The sequence below is a fragment of the Pezoporus flaviventris genome, unplaced genomic scaffold, assembly GCF_033815535.1.
Source record: "Pezoporus flaviventris isolate CSIRO_AGI_PZ_B2104156 unplaced genomic scaffold, CSIRO_AGI_Pfla_v1 ptg000015l, whole genome shotgun sequence".
NCBI lineage: Eukaryota > Metazoa > Chordata > Aves > Psittaciformes > Psittacidae > Pezoporus > Pezoporus flaviventris.
The window spans coordinates 17,727,967-17,751,304 of NW_026892563.1; the positions used below are offsets into that span (position 1 = coordinate 17,727,967).

Sequence of the window (23,338 nt, forward strand, 5' to 3'; positions counted from 1 at the left end):
CGGGGCGGGAAGAAGGTTCTTTGCTCCCGCCTCTTGTAACGAGTGACAACCGTTCTAGCCAACCGTATGCCCTGTTTTATGCTGATTGGCGGCAGCAGCTTCCAGTCATGAGCTCACTGTGGGTGGCGGGGCGCGGTGCTTGTGCTCGCCGGAGGGCGCCGAGGTGGGAGCGCGGCGGAAGTAACGGTTTGTCATGGCAACCGCGGAGCCGCGGAGTTGCCGGGGGGTTGTTGGTGCGTTGTCGTGGCCCCGGGGACTCTTTCCGCTGTAGAACCCGAAGCGAGGGAGGGTGGGTGTCCCGCTTGGGGTTAGTGTCGTCTCGGTAGGCGCTCAGGGTCTGCTGCGGAGACAGAGCCGGGCGCTGCTGGGGCGTTGGCTCTTTCCCTGTCGCCGAGCTGCTCTGCGGTGTGGTAAAGCACCGGAATAACGGTGGCTGTGTGGCCGGTAGCACTAAGGGAAGCGGGCGCAGCTCGGCGATTGCACTCGGGGAATCTCTGGATGCTGGGCCCGCAGCGCTCCGGGAACCAGGCGAAATGATCCAGCGCTGCCGAGCCTGGGGCCCCTTGCGGGGCAGGCGGGGGCTGTGCCGAGTCCCGGCTGCGGCGCTGCTCTCCTGAAAGGCGAGGTGCCAGGGGCCGTCTCCTCAACATTGAGCGTCCCCCGAAGTGCTAGTGCAGCAATGTAATGGCTGTGTGTTTTCCTGCTTCTCTGGTCTCTGCTTTTATTTTTCCTTTAACTTGGAGACATCTTCTTCTTACTTTGATTTTTGTTTTGTTTTTCTCTCCAGAAGGCTCTTGTTTGTTGAGGACAACACATGCCGACTTGGGAGAGGAGACCTAAACCCCAAGTTGTGATTTTTAGTGAAATTATACATAAAGGTCCTCATATTCCTGCTGATTATATTGCCTTTGCACTGCCTTTGTCTGAGCTAGTCAAATTATATGCCTTCCAGCCTGTGTGGCAACCAACTGATCTGCTGCGTTGGACCACTAATTGTTAAATCCTGTGTATCATTCATTGCCTTTTGCTGTAGATCCTCAGACCCTAAGATTTGCTGTATTATGGTCAACAATACTGATGTAACCTGTTGCATGTAACACCATATATTTTGCTTTGTCTGTTGATCTGGTTTAGATCTTACGTATTCGAAAGACTAATAGGTCCTGTGTTGCTTGCAAACAATCACTGTTCTGCTTATAAAGTAATATAAAGCTTTAGTAACCTGTTTGCCTTATAGATACCACATGTGTTACAATTTGGTTGCTGTATCTTTTTTCAGGTCACTATGAAGGCCTTGTATGGTCAGCAGAATTCACCTGGAGAGGAAATTACATTTGTCTTCCAGGAAAGAGTGAGTTTCGATCATAGTAGTGCTATTAATCATTCAGTAGAAGAAGAGAGCCTGGCTGAATACCACAAGGGAATTGTAACACCTAATTCTTCCGTAGAGTTAAAAAAGAACTGGTGTAATCTTTGCACACAGGCAAGTAAATGAAAGTAGGGGAGGTGTATTTTGCCATCATCATGTAGCACTTGGCAAGACCAGTGCTAGATTTCTTGCAGTGTTGCTGTCCATATTTTAAGAACAAGTTTTGCAGGTGTAACAAATGTACTCTGGCTCCATATAGTTTTCCATCTCCTGGTTGGATTTTCTGACCACTGAAAAAAATAGAATTATAGCTCCAGAAAAATTATTGTGTTTAGAGTGTTTCTACTGTTGCTTTCTTCTTGCGAGTGCTTTGCCTTTAGCAAGGATTGAGATCACAGTGCAGCCTTATTCTCAGAGGCATCAATAAGTCACTTTTGTCTAACCTACCTATTTTCCCACAACTTAAAGAGACAACAAGAAGGTAACTATTTTTCTGTCAAATTTAGCTGAAACTATTGTGCTAAGGGTCTTTGTCAGTTTGATGTAGCTATTAACTGGGCAAGTTTGTATACATCAGCTGTGGCATAAGCCTAAAATAGGATGTCAGTGAGTGTATATTGATGCATTGTGGGTGTCTGAACAGGAGAAAAAACTCTTACATGGTTTTGAGGGTGTGAATTTGTATTCTTTAATATAGGTACAAAAGAAATTGCTATAGATACCTATTTATACCTGTGTAATATAGATACCTAAATATACCTATGTATATTACCTGTGTGATATAGATACCTAAATATACCTATGAGCCATAGATGAAAATAAAACAATATAGCACTGGTGAGAATCTTGCTCGAGCAGTTTATAAAGTCCCAGTAGTGAAGCACATCTAATAAACTGCCTGAAGAGAAGGATGCAATTAGATGGGTAATTTTGATATAAACAAGGTGTATATTCATGGAGCAGTCTTCGATCTACTTTAATTATAGAATTGTCCTTTTGCTGAAAAAAAATTGTTAATCTTTTAGCAGCACATTTTTAGTCTCTTCCTTGTAATGGTTTTATGAGTCATGCAGCTGTAAGGTAAGATGGATCAGCTTACTTATCCAGGTACCTCGTACAAGTTCGTATCATTGTGGCTCCATGGTTGCTAGCTCCAACACAAAGAAGGGTATAGGAATGTGTAGATGTTGGCAACAAGTGAGCCAGGCAGCTCTGGTGTACAGTCTTTTGTAAGCTAAAGCAGACCCTGAAACTTCATTCATGGGCATAGACTTTGGCTGCCTACTTTTCTATTTAGATCTCTTCAGAGAGGAACTGATTCTGAGATTGTCTGTGTAATGACCAGCACTATGGAATCCTCATTGTAAATAGAAATAAATACTGACAAAAGCGAGAAATAAGAAAGCTAGTTGGCTGAGGAGACTTTAGAAGAACAGACGGTGGATAACAAAAAATCAGTATCTTGCATAAAGAACTTCCGTAGGAAACCTTCCTTATATGGGGCTTGGTTAATTGCTAAATTAACCAAGCACCATAAATTAAATAATGACATAGTTATGAAGGCAGGAGCCAGTTAACAGCACAGACATTACATTATCTCTTTTCGTTCTTAAGACTTGTATTCTTTTATAAAGAAAAGCAGTTTTATTATGAGCATTCTACCAAAAGCATAGGTCCGAAAGACAATATAACCTTATCTTTACATAAATTACACAAGTCCTTTAAATTCTAAGTTCTGGGAGGTTTTGGTCTGGGGCTTGGGGGGTGGGATTGTTGGTTTGGTTTTGTTTTTTTGGGTTTTGTTGTTGTTGTTGGGTTGGGTTGGGTTTTTTTGAGGGGTTTGGTGGGAGTTTTTTTTTTGTGGTTTTTTGTTTGGTTGTTGTTTTGGTGGTTTTTTTTTTACAAGATGCCGTATTTGTATAGTTCAACATTTTTTCTGTTGGCTTTTCTGCTTTGTGGAATGAAGAGCGAGAACCCATTTTGGTTTGTTTGAGAAGCAGGAGGTCAGTCTGGCAAAATGCCTTGCAGTTTTAAAGGAGCAGCATGTGTTTAACTCAGCTGGGGTGAGAAAAAGTTCAGCTCAGTATTCCTTGGATGGAGGTTACTGTTCATGTTGCTAAGCCTAGGAGAAAAGCAACAGCTGTTTCTTTGGAAGAGTTAAAAAAAAAAAAAAGAAATCGTAAACACTTAAGAATACATCTTAACTTCAGAAGCAGAAACAAAGCACTCTTGTGACTTTCTGGTGGTTTAACTGTTTAACTTCAACAGATGTCTACACTGCAGACTACAGTGTAACATGGAAATAACATGATTTTGCCTCCAGGACCTGAGGTAGCTCTTCAACAGCAGTATGGAGTCCTTAGTCCAGACCTCAACTTGGCTAATGAAATACTTTTAATTAGCAGTATTCAGCTACTTAAAATCATTTCAGATATTAATCCTCAAACCAAAAGTTGAAATACTTAGGGGAGGCTTCACTGGCAGAACACTTTTCTGTGTGTTCCAAACCCATGGCAGGGGGTTGGAACTGAATGACCTTTAAGGTCCCAACCAACCCAAACCATTCCATGATTCTGTGTACTCAAAATGGTGTGTAAATCCATTGTGATATAAGCTCTCTTTTAATTGAGAAAAAAAAAAAAAGGTAAATTCTTGTTCTGACTACAAAACAATCTAAAACAAAGACTCTGTGGAAAAGTGCTTTCAAGAGCTTGAGAAAATCCTACTAGCACATTCATGTTGCATTGTATAATATAACGTCTGTAAATTTGTCCTAGGAAAACCTTCCTCCTACAAGAGACAATGATGTGAAAGTACAAGTTAGAGCCTGTGCACTGAGCTGGATAGATACAAAGGTATTTGCTTATTTGTATTTTTTAAAAGCTAGAGGTGTTTATAGTTTCCGCTGAAGATCTAAGCCAGGGCCCTGGCTGGTAATGGGCACAATTCCATTTATGCCATCTGAGGATATGGCTTTACTGCTGAGAAGGAAGGCACAGGATTGATGTGGTATTCTTGCATATCTCTCTTGTATATCTCTCTAAATAAAAAGCACCTGTAATTTAGTTCCTAATTTATGGAGAAAGATCAGTTGTCATTTATGAGTTCTCTTACAGTAAATCCCTTTTATCATCCTCTGCATACTGACTTTAAGTCACAGTTTGGCTTGCCTGTTAATAACTCTCTGGGTTTATTTTTTTTTATGCTTCTAAATTTAAATTCAGAAACTCAGTGCAAAGGTTTTAATATTGAATGAGGAATGCGTGTACTTTCTTCCCCCAGGTAACATTTTGGTAATGGCCCAACTTCCTTACTGCGAATACCAGACACTGCAATATGGTAATAAACATGCAAATTTCAAGCCTTAGTAAGAATGTTGTAACCATTATTTTCATTTAGCTTTTATCAGAAATTAAACTGGAGAAGGAGCTTCTACCTGTTGGTCGAGAAATTTCTGGAGTTGTTTTGGAAGGTGAGTTTCTATAATTGCCTTGTGAGGGTATGGAGCAAGAATTAAGGTCTGGTAATCCAGAACAAATAAACATTGTTTGTATGATACTCCTGTAGCAGTAGGAACTTCATGCTTTCTTCATGAGGCTTCCCCCAAGTCAGTAATGATCCTTAAATGAAAGTAAGGGGAAAAAAAGGAACTGAATTGTAATTCCTGTGTATCAATTAAAAAATAAAAAAAAAAAAAGGAAAAAAGTGCATGGGAGCTTTCTAAATAAAACGTACAGAGATTTTAAGATCTCCCCTGCACATGCTGTAACAATCTTTAATTTATTTATAAAAATCATTCCTTGGAATAGTGAAGACAAAGTAACATTCAGGAATTTCTGCAGTGTTTCACTGGCATAGCCACCTTTGATGTGTAGTTTAAAGCCTGGATCTTTCAAAAACATGTACGAGTGTGTGCTTGCATGTAACTGTTTGTGGATGGGGTGCCAGACTTTAATGAATTAAACATTTGGGTTTGGTATGTGTGTCTTTAATAGGAAAAAATATCACTAGCAGGGTATACTTTTAGGTTTGTGAGCTAGTGATAAACAGTGATTTCAAATGCATGTTCAGTTTCATCTATAAACATTTCTCTTCATGCCTTCCTTCCTCCTTTCGTATATTCTTCATGAGTTGGAAGAAAGGTGACCTTTTTTCAGCCCGATGATGAAGTGGTAGGTAAGTTAATGCTTTTTTGCCTTATCAACTAGCTCAGTAATCTTTTTATAATGAATGGCTGAGGTTATAATCATTCTAAAGCTACAATTAGACACATAGTTTCAAAAATTCAACTAGTGTCACATGAATAAACTCTTCTAAATGAGAATTCTATTCTAAAAGTGTTCTCTTAAGGAAGCTTTTTAGTTATAAGACTGAAAGTTCAGGTCCATGGCTAATGCAGTCTGTCATGGTCCTACTTCAGTCACCAGTAATACAAACAATAATGCAAAGTCCAGACTTGTATTGCCTGGCTTCTTAAGAATGATATAAAAATACAATTTGAACTTCAAATGATGAATCTTTTCTTCAAGTGTACTGAAGACTGTTCAGTTTCTTCTAAGTCATGTCAATTCCTGTTTGAATAAAGAAATAAGAGAGTGGTCTTAGCTTAAACATGCAAGTAGGTTCACCAGTTCTGCTGGATTTTCTGAGTTGCCAAAAGCAATGAACATACTCAGGACCACATTTAAAAAGAAGCACTGATTCAAGCTGCTCATTTTCCAGACCCTTCATTTTTACTGCTTGGTGGAGTTCTACAAAGCAGAATTGTTTCTCCTCTAACTTAACCACAGGGGACCAGTGCTTTTATGATCCTGCTATGACATTATTGTCAGAGAAGCCCATCAGAAAGGCAAATGGTAGTTGCTGTACTTTTTTTTGTTTGTTGTTTGAACAAACTTCCAGGTAAAAAATCAGACCAAAAGTTTTTAGGGCTTTCCTTTTCCTGGTCAGAATTTTGCAGGCCCTTCACATCATTAGCTTAAATCTAATGGAATAAGATGTGTGGTTGTTACTATTTATTCACTAAAAAAAGGTATAATCCTTACACTTGGGAATTAATATTCCATTTATGATATACAGAAGAGGCTTTGCTTTATATAATGAAGTAGAACAGTTATGGCAAGGCATTTTCTAGTCTTGCATATGAATTAACTTTGAACTATGAATAGTATCATTATCGTGAACATTATTGCTCATTTGGTTAAATATCTCACTGAGATATGCTGCATCTGTTGAATATTTTTAAATAGTATTTATGTTTCAATCACCTTCTGTTGCAGCTGAAGGAATATAGTTTCAGTAAGTAATGAGGGAAAAAAAAGAAACCTTCTGAAAATATAACTGTGGACCAGAGAGGTCATAAGTGACATCCAAAGTGGCTGTTGGGCTTTTTTGTGATTTAGAACTTTTTTCCATTCTTGTTAGTTCAAATATAGAATAAGCAGTTTGAATCAGCTGAGCTACTTTAGACTGAATCTCACCTTAAGAGACTAGCATATCTACTTGGGTCATGAAAGAAGCAGATTCATTTTGCCTGAGACTTCTGTTGTCTGTGTTTTTTATTCTTAAATACCAAATGCTTGTGAATGCAGGTACAGAAAAGTCAGAATTACACATAGGGAAATAAGAAGATGAAGAAAAAAGCATTATGTATTTTTAGCCCTAAAAAGAAAGAAAACCCACTTCTTTAAATACTGAAATCTCATGGCATTTACTTTCAAACAGCTATTCAACCTTATGAATCCAGTATAGACAAAAAATAGGAGTGAAACATTTCTATTATGGTAAATCTTTCCTTAATGAGCACACTTCCCGGGTACTATTGCTCTGAGTTTATTTGTAGTTTATGAGTGAGCAGATCTAAAAGAAAATGAGTTATTGCCAAATGGTCTGCTTAGCTGTGTGTTTAATAAAGTGAAACAGTCCCAGAATACCCAATTGTCAGGAAAGTATTTCTACTTGAATTTTGCAAAAAAAGCCTGTCCTTTTATCAAAGGGTATAGTCCTGGTATATACTCCTTACTGAGTTTAACAGTAATAATATGGTAATATGGTTCTTATTTATGAATCTCTTCTTTTTTTGTGTGTAACAGTAGTTCTGTGCTCACTGGAGTTTCCTGGTGTATTAAATCTATTCCTAAAATCAAACCAGGATTGTTTCTCACTTTCAAAGGTTTTCTGATCCTTCTTTAATTTTCCAGAGATTTCTTTGCTTATGTAATGTATTCTCTTATACATAATCATTTGTTTGGTTAAAAAAAATGCAGTAGTAAAACCTCGGACCAGCCAAAAATCTTTTGTTTTGAGATAAATTCTTGACTTCCTTTCGAAGTTGCAGTCAGTTTTCTTTGTTGTTCTGAGAATCTTTTAGCAATCAATTCTGCCATTTTCCTCATTAAAATAAGTGTAGGCAAGAATGTTCTGAGGGTTAAATTGGCTACAAATACTTGGAGACATGAACCTAAATATAAACATACCTACTTAGATTTGCTGGTGGCTAGCCACTTGCTTATCAGTTCTTCCAGATGCCTCATTCTTGAATACATAAATAATCAATGCATGAAAGCCCTACACTCTGTGGAGTATTTCTGGCAGGTAAGGTGAAAAATCTAATTTTGCATTTGTGCAAATGCTTGATGCATGTAACATGTAAGTTGGAGCTTCTGTAAGCACCGAGAGGACAGTTCGTAAGATGTCCTGTCTTTCCCTTATTACTGGGGTCATGTTTTTGTGAATGGTTTTAGAGACCCTGAAATCAATGTGAGTTTATAGCAACGTATAATGACTCCTTGGAGGCTGTCTTGAGTGTTAGGAGCTAATGTGACTTGTTCCTGAACTTTTGCGTCTGTCAAGAAAAGGAATCACTTCATGGATTATTCATTCTGATTTGCTTTTTCTATAGTAAGATGTTAGAATGTAAACTAGTTTAGGTGCCAAGGCTACTTTAGTATTCTATAAGGAAATTTTTCTTAACATTTGAAATATGATATTGTATTAACCATCAAAAACTGAATGATGCTTTAGGATAGAAAAGGTATTTCTTAAGACATTCTTTCACAGGTTTATATTTTGTATGCTAAATTGAAGGATTAGAGAATGACCTAAGTTATGAAAGTAAGACAGAATCAATAGTGTTGTTGTAAGAACGTATGTTCTGTTCTGAGATTCTTGCCCTTCTTGCATTATTTCCTAATTGCACAATAGCTGATATAGATAGCTACTTTAGACTTGATATTACTTTTATTCTATAGATAAACCCTTGAGAGATCAGCAGATGTATACAAGCACTGTAGGGTAACCATTTTTAATGGCAATTGTGAAAGCCTGGAAACGGCCAGATTTGCTGAGGATTTTATGCCAAAGTCCTTACTTTGATCTAAATGGAGTGTAAGAAGAGGAAAGAAAATACTGGTTTTACCGAGGATACAGGGTACGTGTATTTCAGAAGACTGAATGAATGCCAGAACCTACTGTTAATGAATCTCCTCCTTTTCCAGTGCAGGATAAAAGCATTTATGACCAGGATGGATTTCTTTATTTATTATTTTTTTTCTTTCAGTTCCTCTTTTCTATTCCAGCTTTTTAAAACTTACACTCATGCATTCTTGCTTGTTCTTTCTCTGCTTCTTTCTGTCCCTTTTTTGCTGCCTTTGCTAACAACACATGTGCAGGCACCAGGATGGAAGTGTAGAGGTATCTGCAATGTGGCTTGGTTGGTGCCTGTCTGCAATACAGAGCTTGGTTTCATTCTTTGTCGGCCATGGCCCAGAGCAAAAATAGGAGCACTCATCAGAGTGAGAGCAGTGGGAAGTGGGTTCAGACATGACTTGACAAAAATGAAGCATGCCAGAAGCAAAAAGCACTGAGTAGTGTCCCCATTCTTTCTCTTCCCAAATCCAAAATGCTGCTTGGAGCACCTTTGGAACCATCTTGTGCACTGCACCCATGGAGATGATAGCCTATTACCTAGCCAAGTTTTCTTAACCTGTCATAAAACCTGACAGGAGGGCAACAGAACCACAGCCCAAGGAGGACTGGCAGTTTCATTCGGAGCCTGTTTTGGTTATAATGTATGCTTATTTGAAATTTAAGGTCTATGTTCTTTTTTTTTGTTTGTTTGTTTGTTTTTTTCCCAGGAATTTTGCCCTTAGATTCTGAAGAGTCTGGTCTTTGTGAAGTTATTCTAGTTCATGAGCATTATTTGGGTAAGTAGTTCATATATCTTGCCAATATTTATATTTGCTGTATCTTTAAAGTTCAGTTTAGCTTTTCTAATAGGGAGTTAATTAAGTTTGAGCTATGGGCAAAGTTGTTCTGTATAGCAACATTCAGACATTGTGTCTACTCCACCTTTTCATAGAAACTTTGTATACTATGTACTCTCAAGGGATTTTTCTTTGCTGTTGAGATTGAATGGGTTAATGTTTTGCCTTAAGCCAAACCACACAAGCTGCCTTTTTTTTTGTTTTAACTCCCTTGTAACTTCCCTTTTTGTTGCTCCATTGTCTTTCTGCTTTTTCTTCACCTCATCTGTCACAAAATTAAGTAAGGAGACATTTGCTTTTTTCCTCACTTTGACCCAGTCAGGAATATCAGTTGTGACTGGACTAAAAGATGGGATAAGATTAGCTGACTAGAAGGTGGAGAAAGGAATTTTCAGGGACTGAGCATCAGGGAAATCCTAGGATTGAAACACTTTTTTCAATTATTGTGAATTTCCAGTTTCCCATTTCTGGGCATAAAGTGCTTTAATGTGTAGGATACTAAATCTGGGAATCTCTGTGCTTTTCCCAGCGGTTTGTTGTGTTGCTTTGAACAAGCTAGTCTTTAGCTCAGATTAGTTTATATTGTTTCCGTGCCTGTCCATGAATTCAACCTGTGTAATTAAAGGTGACTCCTCTGAATTTGTTTATGCCAAATCAGAATCCCTACAGTAAAACTGCATAAAATATGGTAAAATATCCTCTCCATGTTTTTTTTAACATATATATGAGAGGTAAAGAGGTATTATTTATGTTGGCTTGTTTGAAGATGAAATCCTCCTGACTGGCTATTGGCAGCTTCTGCAAAATAATCATGGACTTACGAAGATGGAAAAAAAACAAGGTTTACTCTTGATAACGCTTAAAAGTACAAATCAAGCAAAATGAAATCTAGAGGTCTGTGCTGCCTTATCTATAGGCACAGTAACTATAGGCAGAAAATATTTAAGATTTTGTATTACCTGCAGTAGTTTACTTCATGCTAAATAGGATGAACTGGCACAAATAGTGATGATGCTGGTGATGAGCCCTAGAATTCTTTTCCAGCACAGATAAATGATCCCAGGTGATCACATTGCTCATGTTGTTTTATAGCTTCCCTGATTCACGCTACCCTGTCAATTCCTATGCTTAAAGCGACAGACCAAACCTTTCCACTATTTTCTTTGTCGTGTCCTTCAAGAGGACTGAGCTTACTTAGTTCAGTTCTGTGCCAGACTGTCAGCTGGGCTATGATGATTTCTAGCTTAGCATTAAAGTCTTTGCTAAATCATTTAAATTGCTTACATGGGAAACGGTGTTTGAACTTGTGATTTCTATTTAATAGAGTACTTCATTAACATTACCTTCCTTCTAAGCATATTGATAGAATAGGAAAATTCTGAAGCATCTTGTAGGTAGAGACAGCAGAAAGCAGAGATGAAAAATAATGTTATATTGACCTTTATCTCTCTTAAAATATGTTCCAACCTGCATAAGCTCTTTGTACCAATGGATTATGAAGTAGATTGTAACCTATAGAGAATGAGAATTAGGAACTCGTGGATTGGAACTTGCATTGTAAGTTTTCACAAAAATAACTCTGACACAGAAAAAAGAGCTCCTCAGATCACTTCTATCAGGAGGTTATAGGAGGAGGTACACATCTGTCTTTGTTTAAGTACTGCGCTTGTATCTGAACTTGTTCGCGTGAGTGCTGCAAAAGCAAACTGATTATTCATGGAATAATAATTGCCTTTTTCCACTTTGACTCTGTTTAGCTGACCTAAGACTGCCGTGAGCCACAATATCGGAATATTGCCTTTGTGAACTAATCATAATTACACCTGTAGATGATTTGACTTGTATAATTTTCTTTCATGTTTTAGAAATTGATGAAGTCTGAAAAATAACTGAGTGAAACATCAGGGACTTGCTGCTTTTTTTTTCCCCCATCTGTTTTTTGTTTGTTTTTTCCCAAACTTAGTTCGTAAACCAGAAAAAGTTTGTTGGGTTGAAGCAGCCGGGACTGTCCGTGATGGTGTCCGAGCATACACAGCTTTACACTACCTTTCTCAAGTCTCTCCTGGAAAAACTGTACTTGTAATGGATGGAGCAAGTGTAGGTAACAACTGTGCAATAATAACAATTTCAGAACAGAAAGATTACCTCTGCTGTAAATAACTGCCTTATCACCAGAACAATTGGATTTCTTACAACATACTAAACTTATCAAGCCTTATATGTTACTCTTGGCTGCACCCTTAATGGATTAATAGGAAGGGCCCTCCCACAGAAGGTAATGAGCCAAGACTATAGTCCTTTACAAGTTGTGTGGGTAGTGAGGAGAGGTAACTCTTTCCTGGTGTTTTATATTGACATAGTTTTACCTTAGGCCTTTAGGTATAACTGGAGGAAAGTGCTTTTATTTTTTTATTCCTTTCCCACCGCTTTTTAACTTTTCTTAAATAATTTCCTTTGCATTACTGTAGTCTTTATTGCTAATGAAGATGGGGAGCTTGCCTCAGCCAAGATTCAATAATATAAAAGTGTCTGGGGCTTTTTCCTTGGTAGCACTTCTTCCTTCAACAAGCAAGCAAGCCCAAAGCTACAAGTTACAATTGCAGCTATGATACCTGTGTTAGTTAAAGCAGAACCTGCGATACTATGTTGAAGAAGAGTAGTAGTTACTGAAAGTTTGTTCAGAGCTTTCTAGTCAATGAGAAGACTTTTTTTTTTTTTGCTTCATTTGGAACAGAAGCAGATCTATGAATATTCAAAACCTTGGCTTAGATGTGTTTTATTAAAAGAGTAAGTTCATTTTGAGATACTCTTCTGAATGTTCTTTGCAGTATAATCTTTCTTAAATGGTATCAAATTGTTGCTGTAAACAAATTCATCTGCTTTTTTTGCTCTGCAGCCATTCGGTACAATAGCTATTCAGTTAGCACAACACAGAGGAGCTAAAGTAATCTCTACTGCATACAGTCTTGAAGATAAGCAGCACCTGGAGAGGCTCAGACCTCCTGTGGGTAAGTTATATTCTTCAGTCCTAAAATTTATGCTGAAGAATGTCTCAAAATACTTTTTTTTAGTCTAGAGACTTATTTCAAGTAGCTGCAAACTGAAACACAAAATTATAAATAGTCTAATGAAATAGTTTTAAAATTTATTCTGTACTCCATAGGTATTTAATTTCTGGTTTAGGTGAATTTAATGGCATTTTTATTCTTCACTTAAATTGTAATGACAGTATCTTCTTATTTTCTATAGTGCTTGAGTGCTGCATTTTGGCCTAACTACTCCAGAGGTCTTTTTATAAACTGTTTGCTTGTGAACAAGAAGAAAGCATTACTAAAGCACCAGTATCACACTATGTAATCTAGGTACCTGAGCCAGAGTTCAGATGCAATCACATACCTGAGATACAGTATTCATCAGACTCAGATTACTTCTGATAGTATTTTACCAAGCTGTGTGGCAGCTCTGTTTCAAGTACTGTCATAACAGTAGCTGTTATGACAGGATAGTCAAAGTCTCTGCATTTTCCTATGTCCTAAATGAACTTTGTTTTAGACATTAATACTTGCATTCATCTATGACTTTTTCCATTTCTTCTCTTTGATACTTAAGTTTGAAGGAGAAGGGTGGTGTCCCTGAAAGTAACAGTGCTATTTGGACTATACGAAGCTACTAACATCCTTCCTGAACAGACCTTTTCCTATTTCGATGCTGCAGAGTGGAGGAAAGTAGAGTATTTCTTTATTCAGACAGTTTAAAGGATGGCATTGCAAAGTCCAGTTTGATTGCAGTCCATGAACTTTCCTGTAGAAGTTTAAAACCACTGTCTGTTATTGCCTCCTCAAAATGCAAAGACTGTCACAGTATAATTGCCAAGTTTATTTTTCAGTGTATGATTTTTGTTACCATTGAAAGAGGCATATGTAAAGAGTAGCTGCGTCTCTTGTAAGAGCATTTTCTGAGGGAAAGCATTCTGTAGTCAGTTATCACATCAACATACATTACAGTTGCAGCAATAAAAATATGGGTTAAGGAGTGATCTGATTAAAAAGTTAATATCAAGATTAGCTGTCCCTCATTCTGACTCCTTTCTCCTTTGGTTGGTTTGTGTTTTTTTTTTTCACTTAATATTGTCAGCAATCTTTGCTTTCCAAGTGGAGAATTAGAGCTGTTTTCAAATCTCCTCTCTTCTTAGTGACTCACTAAAATGAGGCATTGCTGATATGCAGGTGCACATAGTATTGTCCTTGTGTTCTCCCTTGCTGGCTCAAGAATAGTAAGCTAACAGAGGGATGAAATAAGCCAGAGAGCTGCTCTTTAGACACAGAGAGAACAGAGTTCTTGTCAATTTCAATTCCTTGCTGGCTCCCAAGAACAGAACTGGCAGTGGAAGCACAGAGACAACACAGTGTGCAAATGCATTCTGGGGCTGCACGTTCACACACATCTGCAGTGTTGGGGAGTGATTCACTTCCAGCCTACCAAGTGTGTATTTAGCTCTTCCAGTAGTGGCTTTGGTGTGCTGATAATGCAGCAGGAAGTGGAGTGCTGTGCAGAGGTTATTACACAAGAGCAGGAAAGACATTTTTGCTGTCTGACCTTAGCAGTTTTCAATAGGGAACTGCAAAGTTTTGTGCTGGGGATGTCATAATTTCCTCTAAGACCCGGCAGACTTATTTCTCTACATTTTTCTATAGCATCTGAAAAGCTAGTTTTTCCTTTTCTTATCTCAGAATTCTTTTTTACTGTACTAGTAGACATTATAGACATCAGAACATAATGCATTTTTGTGAATGCTGCTATTATGTAGAGGTTTGTTATGCCAACTGTTTCAGGGTGAAAGAGTAAATACAAAAGACCTAAAACTTTGCTTTCTAATAATTTAGGGTTGTATCTTGCTAATGATATGAAAACTTTATTAGTTAAGAAAGGAGTTTGCAATTTTATTATCATAATCCTGTCAGTACATATGAATATGACTTTGGGTTGCTTGGCATACTTACTTTTTGCTGGCGTTTTTAAGTTCTGTGAATCTTAAGACAAAATAAATGCTCTAAGTAACCCAAGCATAGCTAGCTGAATCTAAGCTGGCTTCTAATGCCTGCCTGCGTGTGGAGGATTTTTTAGTTTTGTGCTTGTTTAGTGTTGGGTTCTTTGTTTAAGAAACTCTTTCTAAAAGAGTTTGTCAGTTGTCAATGAGCAGCAGTTTGAGTTATCAGTGTATAGCATAACCAGCTGCTTCATAAAATGGCTGAAATAACCATCTCTTGCAGTGAAAAGGCCATCACTTACATTGCTTATGTACGTGCTTGCACTATAGAAGTTTCATTTAGCAGTTTTCCAAATGTTTGTGGAACATAAACATTAGGGAAAAAATGTTAATTTTATCTTTACTCCAAATAAAGAGATATAACCTGATTACAACATTAAAAGGAGAAACAGTTTGAGTGTGCAAGCAAAAAGCCACTCACTATTCTTGCACTTCAGGGTTTTTTGTTTTGGGTTTTGTGTTTTAATAAATATGATTCCAGTGCCTGAATTAGAAGTTCCTGTTAGTGTTTAAGGATTTTATATTTAGGCCAACAGGGTGGGGTCCTTACATCTCTCCAGTAATCTCTGGAGTAAATATAATAACAGTATGAAGGAGGGGATTACAACCAGTTTTGAACTTTTAATGCCCACGTTTCAGACTAGAGACAGAACGTTACAAAATAATATGATGAGTTTCTGTTAGAAAACAGAAGAAAAAAAATATATAGATAGATACACACACACACATCTATTTCTTCTGTTCCCTAGGTCACCTTTTTTTTTTTTTTTATTTGTTTTTTTTTATTTGTTTTTTTTTTTTTTGTTTGGTTGCTTGGTTTGGGTTTTCTTTTTTTTTCTTTAAAACCATTACTGAGCTTTCAGTGGATACATTTCTGGTAAGAACTCCTTAGTGATTCCATGGCTTGAGCCTGTTCAGCAAACAAAATAGCAAATCTTAAATCTTTTGTGTGACAGTTTTTAAACTCTGTAGCTGAAATTACTGTGTGAGAGTGCACACTGGTAGCACGTTGGGGAAATACTGATATTGCTACTTCTCACCAACAGTGAAAGAGGAGAGAAACTGAAGCCTTTTTGCTGGTCAGAATAATGTTACTTTAAAAGTTGTGCAAGAAGAAACTGAACTGATTTTAAAATTCTTTGCAAGAAATTTTGCATAAGTGACAAAGGATTATAGAAAATTAGATTATAATTTATTGCTCAGCCTTTTCCATAGTGGAGAGGGATTATTACAGCCTTTTGCTAGGAAGGAAATTGAACAGGATTTTGATGAATACAGTTTAAATTACTGTATTGACTCAAATAACAAAACTGAAAATCTTTGCTAAGCAGAAATCAGGAAATAGTCAAACTGATTAAACTGTTGCCTTCTAGTTTGATAGTCAGGCTTTGAGTCTGTAAATCAGAATTATTCTCAGAAAGTAAAATTAGTTGCAGAAACCTTTTACCATGTCAAATTGCCGTGTTAAGAAAAGCTTTTTAACCTCTTGACTGAGAAACTAATAAGAAAATGATATTGTGGGGTTTTATTTGCATACAGGAAATGTGACTATCATTACTAAATTAATGTGACATCTTATGACCATGTCTGTTCTCCTTAGCCACATAGTTTGACTTCAGTGAAAAACCTGGATGATTGACCTAAAAATCTGAAAGCATCTTATGATTTGTTTGGAAGGGGGATTAAAAACAAACCCCAAAGCATTAAGAAGAATATTTGTTAATATTCTTCTTAATGACTTGTTTCTCACCGTTTTTCTTCTCTTGTTCCTTCCCACCCTTTTGATTAAATTCAAGAAGGTGTACGGCAGCCTTTAGTGGGTAAGTAAAGATTGCAAATTTGAGTTTAATTTATTGTGCCTTGGAAATGAGCTTCCAAATTTGACATTGTTTCAGTTATCATTTTGCTAAGATGTGTTTGGTCTGTTTAGTTTCTAAATGTTTGGTTTACCTTATAATTATAAACCAAAACTAAAGACCTAAGAACCTTATCTGCTTCTTCTCTGCCCTAGTTATTCCTGATTCCATGGTTTATCTTTACAACCATCTATAAATATGGTATCACAGATATATGAGAAGAAAATGTATTAGTGACTTTCAGTTCAGAAATATTTCAAGAAGAGATGTAAATACTTTTATCTAAATATTTATGACCCAGGGGGCTATTTAGAGGTTAAAAATATCTTGCACAAAGTAATACATTAATGAGCTTATCCATGCTGTGAGATAAATAATGAGGTTACTAAGCATTATTTTAAAGAAAAGATGGATATAATAAGAATAAAAGACTTGCTGGAATCGTAAGAAACATCAAGTCGTTGCCTCACAAGTGACTGAATTGCTTTTGCTTTTACATGTTTACTTCTGACTTGCACTGTGAGACAGGGCTCCATGCGAGAGAGGATAGGTTTTTGTTTTCCCTCTGCGATATGGAAACAAGAGAAGAGCTCTGCGAGGGATGAGCAGGAAGTGGTGGGGTTTATGGAGATTAAGGGAAGAAAACAATGATTGGAAAGCTCTTCCAAAGCATTACTGCTATGGTTATTTGATAGAAAATTTGAAAGCTGGGAGATGTGAAATAAGGTCCCTCCTTATCTTTTGGCCACTCTTTTTCTTCAATAACATGGCTAGTCACTCCAGAACTTGCTATTTTTGAAGGTGCTTTTGGGAAAAAATAGCAAATAATGAACTTACAGAAGTATTTCCAATTCTTGTTATGGCATACTTTATTTTTTTTGGCCTAAACAGATTTGTGAGTTTGATTTCTGCATTAAGCTAATAGCTATTTAGGGTTTTTTTGACTTGGCTGCAAACTTGCTTGTAATACTTTCAGTAACTAGAAACTTTGTTCTGCTCTGAATCTAAACTCTGCATTTTTATTGTAGTTAACCAAATGTGCTGCTCTTTCTAGCTCGTGTGATAGATGTGTCAAATGGCAAGATTGATGTGGCAGAGAGCTGCTTGGAAGAGACGGGTGGCCTGGGAGTGGATATTGTTCTGGATGCTGGAGGTATGCAACGGATGAAAAACTGGTCTTCAGAGCACTATTAGGTGGTAGTGGTGGTAATAGTAGTAGAATTTCCAGGTAATATAGGTGGAGGCTGCATCACCTCAAACGATTACATTTACTTGTTCCCATGCAATTTCATGTACATATCTTTATTCAATAGGTTTGCTTAAGCACAATCTCCTTAAGATCTCCTCATACCACCCTCTAGAGGAAGTGTCTGATACTGTCAGTCATCTGCTAAATTTCTCTGAATTTTTCCTATAATTAAAACTGAAAAGGAAAAAAATGTGTTTAAAGAGTAGAGCTGTGACATCATTGTTTATGCTACCTTATTTTAATACAAATATTACGCCATAGTCACCAGTACTGTCAACCTGTATTCTAAAGCAGCCATCACATTTGAAATTTCTTGTTACTATTTTTAGCTGAAATAATTGAAGAACTTCTTAGAGTTCCACTGAAATGTGTTAAAATAAATATATATTGAATTTCCTAAATCGTCTACTTTCTCAGATATTCTCATGTGACTAGCAGCATAATCTATTTGTAGTGGTGTTCCAGACAGGTGTCTTTCATTGGGTGTATTTATGTGCATATATTCCATCTCTTTTGTATCTGAAGACACAGGATTGTAAAGAATCCCAAGATAATGTGTTTTTAAGTACAGGAAGAGATGGCTGTTTCATTCTGAACCGAATTTTCTTCTGAGCTGAAATAAATTTTGTTCTTTCCCTCCTCCCCAGTGAAATTATATAGTGCTGAAGATGAATCAACTTCAAAATCACAGTTGCTGCCTCATAAGCATGATATCATAACTCTTCTTGGTATAGGGGGACACTGGATTACAACAGAAAAAAATCTTCAGGTAAAGATACTGTATCAGAAAGTTAGTTTGTACCACAGTACATCCATGGATGTGTCTGTGAGCTTTGGTCATGGCCGAGTGGTTTCTCACTGGTAACACTATCACTTTTCACTGAAGAAAATTTTCACATCCAGAAAATGGGAAGTAGACAGCACTAATAACATTTTTTATTTTCCTTTAGGACAGTTTCGGGGTTGTCTTCTCTGAGGTGATAGTAAGCGATGTTAATGGCTTAGCTGTACTGACAAATTTTAAAGGACCTATTTTGTTTGGCTGAGTGTATTAAACTGCTTGACAAGACAGAAAAGTATCATTTAAAGCTGTAAATATCACAAGTTTGCTAAGTTTTAAGTATGGGCAAAGGGTGGTTTGTGGGCTTTTTTTAACCATCTGCATAAAATAACTATTTATCCTCTATTTTTATATAGGAAAACATAACTAAATAACATTGTTCTTCAATTTGTTATAGCTGGATCCTCCAGACAGCCATTCCTTGTTTCTTAAAGGAGCCACTGTCTCCTTTCTGAATGATGAGATATGGAACTTGTCCAATGTACAGCAAGGGAAGTATCTCTATATCCTTTCGATGGTCCTTTTGAATACTGACTGCTGATACAAGTGGATGGAAATACAACTGAGAAACCAACTAACAGATTTTCTTCTACTCAGTCACATAAGGACAGACATAAAAGTTCAGCACAGTTAAGCTTAGAGTGTAACTGAAATGTAACATTCCCTCATGTTTAAGCTAGCCTCTGCATTCCTTCTGTGTCTCCACATGCTCTGTTAAAAGCAGTGCTGAAATAGAAAACATGCATCCTGGAGAAAATGCAGTATTTTGGTTTAAGATTGACCCCGTTAGTTTAAGATTTGATTCTATAAGTTTTTATATTATGCATATGATATTTTTGATTTTAATTTTTTTGTTCTTTTGGGCAGTAAATGCATCATCCATAAATCTGAATGCAATCAGTTTAACTGTAAAAGTTAAAATATTTTGTTTTCATAACCTTTTCCTTATTTGTAATGTTATGTACATAAAATTTATTGAGCAAAGATGTGGGTGTGGGCAGAGGAATGCCTCCTTCATTTGCATTATGCATTACCTACATTTGGTCTTAGCAGCTGGACTCTGAGCTTTCTACTGGCACGATAGTTTTCAGTGGATCACTTCAAGTACTGGGAGGTTTTTTTCTGTTTATGGCTTTAAGGACCCTCCCTGTTCTTTACTGCACTGCAGACTGAGATCTGCTGAATCACTTTTGCAGTTTAGCAGAACGGCAGAGGCAGGTGAGGATTAAGTCATCATATTTGTGAAACAGCTAACTGTACTGCAAGGAGGTCCTCCCTTCTCCACTAAACTGCAAAGTTGCTTAGGCAAGGTCAGGCACACTAAGTAAATGCTTATAGGATGCAGGTTATCAAGAATCAATTTATCGTTTGGTATTTTTGTTGAACACTTACTGAGTAGTTATCCACATAAGAAGTAAGCTGACTAAACAGTAATATTTCTTCTGTCGTCTCCTGGGGTATCTTTAATAACAACAGCACATTTTATCACAACAGGCTTTAAAGTTGAAAGGAAAAATCTGGTTTAGGTTTGGGTTTTTTTTTGGATCTGTGTATCTTGTGAAATTCTTGAGCATATGGCATTAATAACATCTGAAGAAAACACAAGGTGATTGCTTTTTAAAATAACTTGAGCTTCAAATATTAACCAGATTGCTCTAAAAATGAACCAAGGGACATTAATTTTTGAGTTTCATATAAAGACTAAATACAGCCTCATCTGCTGCTTTGCCATGAATGGTAGTCATTAACTCGGAGATCCCTTACAGATGCACAGTGCTGCTCCATGAATTTACAGACTCACTGTGTTCCAAACTTTCTTTTGATTTTCACCTCAGATGTCTGTATGATGAGTAGGGATAGTTAATTGGTACCAAAGTCTGTCCTCTTCATTCTACACAAAACCCACAGCTGCCATTCTGATTGACGAACTTTGAACTAGTGTGGCCTGCATTTGTCAGTCTTCACACTTTTGCCTTATTTTTTTAAATTTTACTTTCCATATTTCATTTCTGTATACTATTTCAGGAAAGGAGGCTTATGATATATAAGCAAGTGCATAAAGGTGATCTAAAGATTGGCATTAAGGTTAACTTTCATTTTTGCCTTGATCCTGCTGGTTTTGTATCAGTACAGGGCTCTTGCCAGCACACATGATTATGGAAAGATTTATCTGTAGATACGCTGTTACCTTGACAGTCCTCTTAGCTACCCATCTTAGAAGATATAATGGAGAAATTATCAAGTAGCATTTTCAGGTGAGATGTGATTTGATTTTTTTTTTATTATTTTCTTCTTTTAATGAAATTCAGCATTAGAGTAGATAACTCTTGCCAGCACTGTACTGCAAATTTATAGGGGGATACTCAGGAAAAGATGCCTCACATAGTTTATATGGAGCAGTTTATGGTCTATTTCTGTTAGTAATACAGCAAGCTAATGCACAAGGAGGTTGGGTAAATCCCATGATTAGGCTATATGTCAAAATTTAACAAAGGCAGCATATTCTTTTCTTGGTGGAGGAAGAGCACGTATCTAGCTGCTCAGCAACATGTCTGACTGAGAAATGGTTTTGGCTGTAGAAGATGATGGGTCTAATACTCTTCTAAGAAGAGTAACAGCTTCACTATGTATGAAGACTCCCATAATAAAGTAGGAATGGAAGATTCTTTACCTCTATACAGTCTGACTGTATTGCTGTTGAGCAAAAGCCTCTCCACCACCACCTATTTTTTACCCCTTAAGAAGGATATCTTTTCATTAACTTTTCTGTTTGCTTTTGGGTTCTTCCCTTCTTTACTGAACCCAAGCAAAGCTATAAAACTTTTATTTTGTTTAAGGAGTAAAGTTTACATAGTGAAAGTAAAGTCTATAGCAGTAGTCCTGCAATATTTCTGTTGATCTAAGCATGCTCACCAGGCACTTCTGACATGTTGTTCCACTTTAGGCCTCAGCTGGATGAACCGATCCCATTGTATGAAGCCAAAGTTTCTATGGAAATAGTTCAAAAGAATCAAGCAAGAAAAAGACAAGTCATCCAGTTCTGACACACACAATTTCCTGAATTCTGAGCCTGTGGAAGATAAAGAAACGTAATGTATTTGAGAAGTAAATTTGTGTACACTTTCAAATAATTCTGTATCTGGAATTTAGATCTTTTGTCCTGAGACTCCTGTGACTTTAGAGCTTGGGGGGGGGGGGGGGGGGGGTGTCATTAACTTGAGTGGAATGTTCCCATCAGCAAATTCTGAAGAGGCTGTCTTGACATACAAATCTTGTCTGCCCTGCCCCAATTACAAATGTCAGTAATATCTACAGGCAAACTCAGTTACTGTTGTTTTTCAAACATAAGAAATGAAAGGGAAAAAAAAATCTGGTGAGATATATTTGTCCTCCCGTCTCCAGCCTCTACTAATAGTCACCTTTATATTTACCTTTCTCTTTTGACTGCATTGAGACTGAGCACTTTCTGTGGTACACTTAGTCTTTAATCCACATTTAGAATTGTTATTTAATTGAAAGACAGGCAAAACCATTAGAATTGGCAAAGGATGCTTGAGGGGGAAGGATATGGTACTGACAGTAAGAGTTCCCCCCACAGATGATTTTCTTCATTTTAGCAACCAGGGAGTAAGCCCCGTAAATCCAGAGTCCATAAGCTGAAACGATTGTGCCATTCAGATGTTTGAGGCACTTTATGTATCCAGCCAGAGTAATGTTATCTTTGATATCTTTCCATTAAGACCTTCCTATGCTGTACACTTTTACTTTCCCTCTTTTAATCTCTTTCCTATGCCTACCATTCCAATGCCTCAGATCTGTTTATCCAACATTCTCCATTACCATGAACCATCTGTAAATCAGCAAGGGAAGGAACTGTATCAGGGAAGGAACTGCTGGGTTTTTTTCTTCAAAGCATGTGGCTTTCTACTTGCTCTCATCTGAGAGCAAAACTATTTTTTCTGTTCAGCTGTGCTGTTCATTTTTGCTGTGTGCATAGCTCAAGCAATGGACACTAGCACATCTAAAGCATGTGAATCCCAGATGTTAGTTTGACATTCTGAAGCTTTGTACCCAACTACTTGTTTTTTCCTGATGTTGTTCATTTTTGCTTATATAGTAAAACTAAAAAATAGTTTGCAAAATAATAATAAATAAAATAATAAAAAATAGTTTGCAAAATAAAGTAAACCAGAGGAAGCAAAAATCAGAGTTAAAAATAAGGCTTGATAAAACTGCAGGGGAAGTATTTTTATAGTATGTATTTTGTTGGCTCTTTTGTCAGTAGGTATGTTGCTCCTAAATACATACATAAATGTCTTTTGAACTCTACATGTGATGGACTAAGGCTAATTGTTTCTGAAGTGGTCTTAATATTTCAGCTGGATCAGGTTATGAAGCGAATGCCTTGCTGTACTTTGGGTGTTAAACTGCCTGTTGGTCCATTTAGCTTAGCTGGCTGAAGTGTGTCAACATTTTCTAATGGTCTTTAATAATGCTAGCTCTAGAGTTGTGTGTGCTTGAGCAAGAGTGTTCATGAGGCTTCCTAAGAAACTGCTTCCTCTTTCATACATCCCTTGACAGAAAAAGCAGAAAGTTGTTTTGAGGGTGAGAACAAGGCTCCCCAACTCAGGGGACAAAGGCTGCCAGGTTCCTTTGTAGCTTTGACAAGAAAATGGCATGTGCTTCACTGCTGACAGCCCCATGAAGCTGCC

At 37.2% G+C, this 23,338-nt stretch overlaps 1 protein-coding gene across 5 annotated transcripts; it reads left to right on the forward strand.

Moving 5' to 3' along the window:
* Nucleotides 1-130: 130 nt before the first annotated feature.
* CRYZL1 (crystallin zeta like 1) lies at nucleotides 131-22,023 on the forward strand. 5 transcript variants are annotated; one of them, XM_061453710.1, is made up of 15 exons: nucleotides 133-186; nucleotides 791-878; nucleotides 1,280-1,351; nucleotides 4,147-4,224; nucleotides 4,769-4,841; nucleotides 5,501-5,545; nucleotides 9,505-9,573; nucleotides 11,597-11,730; nucleotides 12,530-12,641; nucleotides 16,477-16,500; nucleotides 17,591-17,689; nucleotides 18,433-18,554; nucleotides 19,024-19,129; nucleotides 20,836-20,881; nucleotides 21,571-22,023. In XM_061453710.1, exons 3-15 carry the CDS (start codon nucleotides 1,286-1,288, stop codon nucleotides 21,668-21,670), a joined length of 1,074 nt encoding a protein of 357 aa, XP_061309694.1. In that variant the 5' UTR covers nucleotides 133-186; nucleotides 791-878; nucleotides 1,280-1,285; the 3' UTR covers nucleotides 21,671-22,023. The 5 variants fall into 5 exon arrangements, with proteins under 5 accessions (XP_061309698.1, XP_061309693.1, XP_061309697.1 ...); XM_061453714.1 differs by lacking the exon at nucleotides 791-878 and having other exon boundaries at nucleotides 131-186; nucleotides 20,832-20,881; XM_061453709.1 differs by lacking the exon at nucleotides 791-878 and having other exon boundaries at nucleotides 131-186.
* Nucleotides 22,024-23,338: the final 1,315 nt, after the last annotated feature.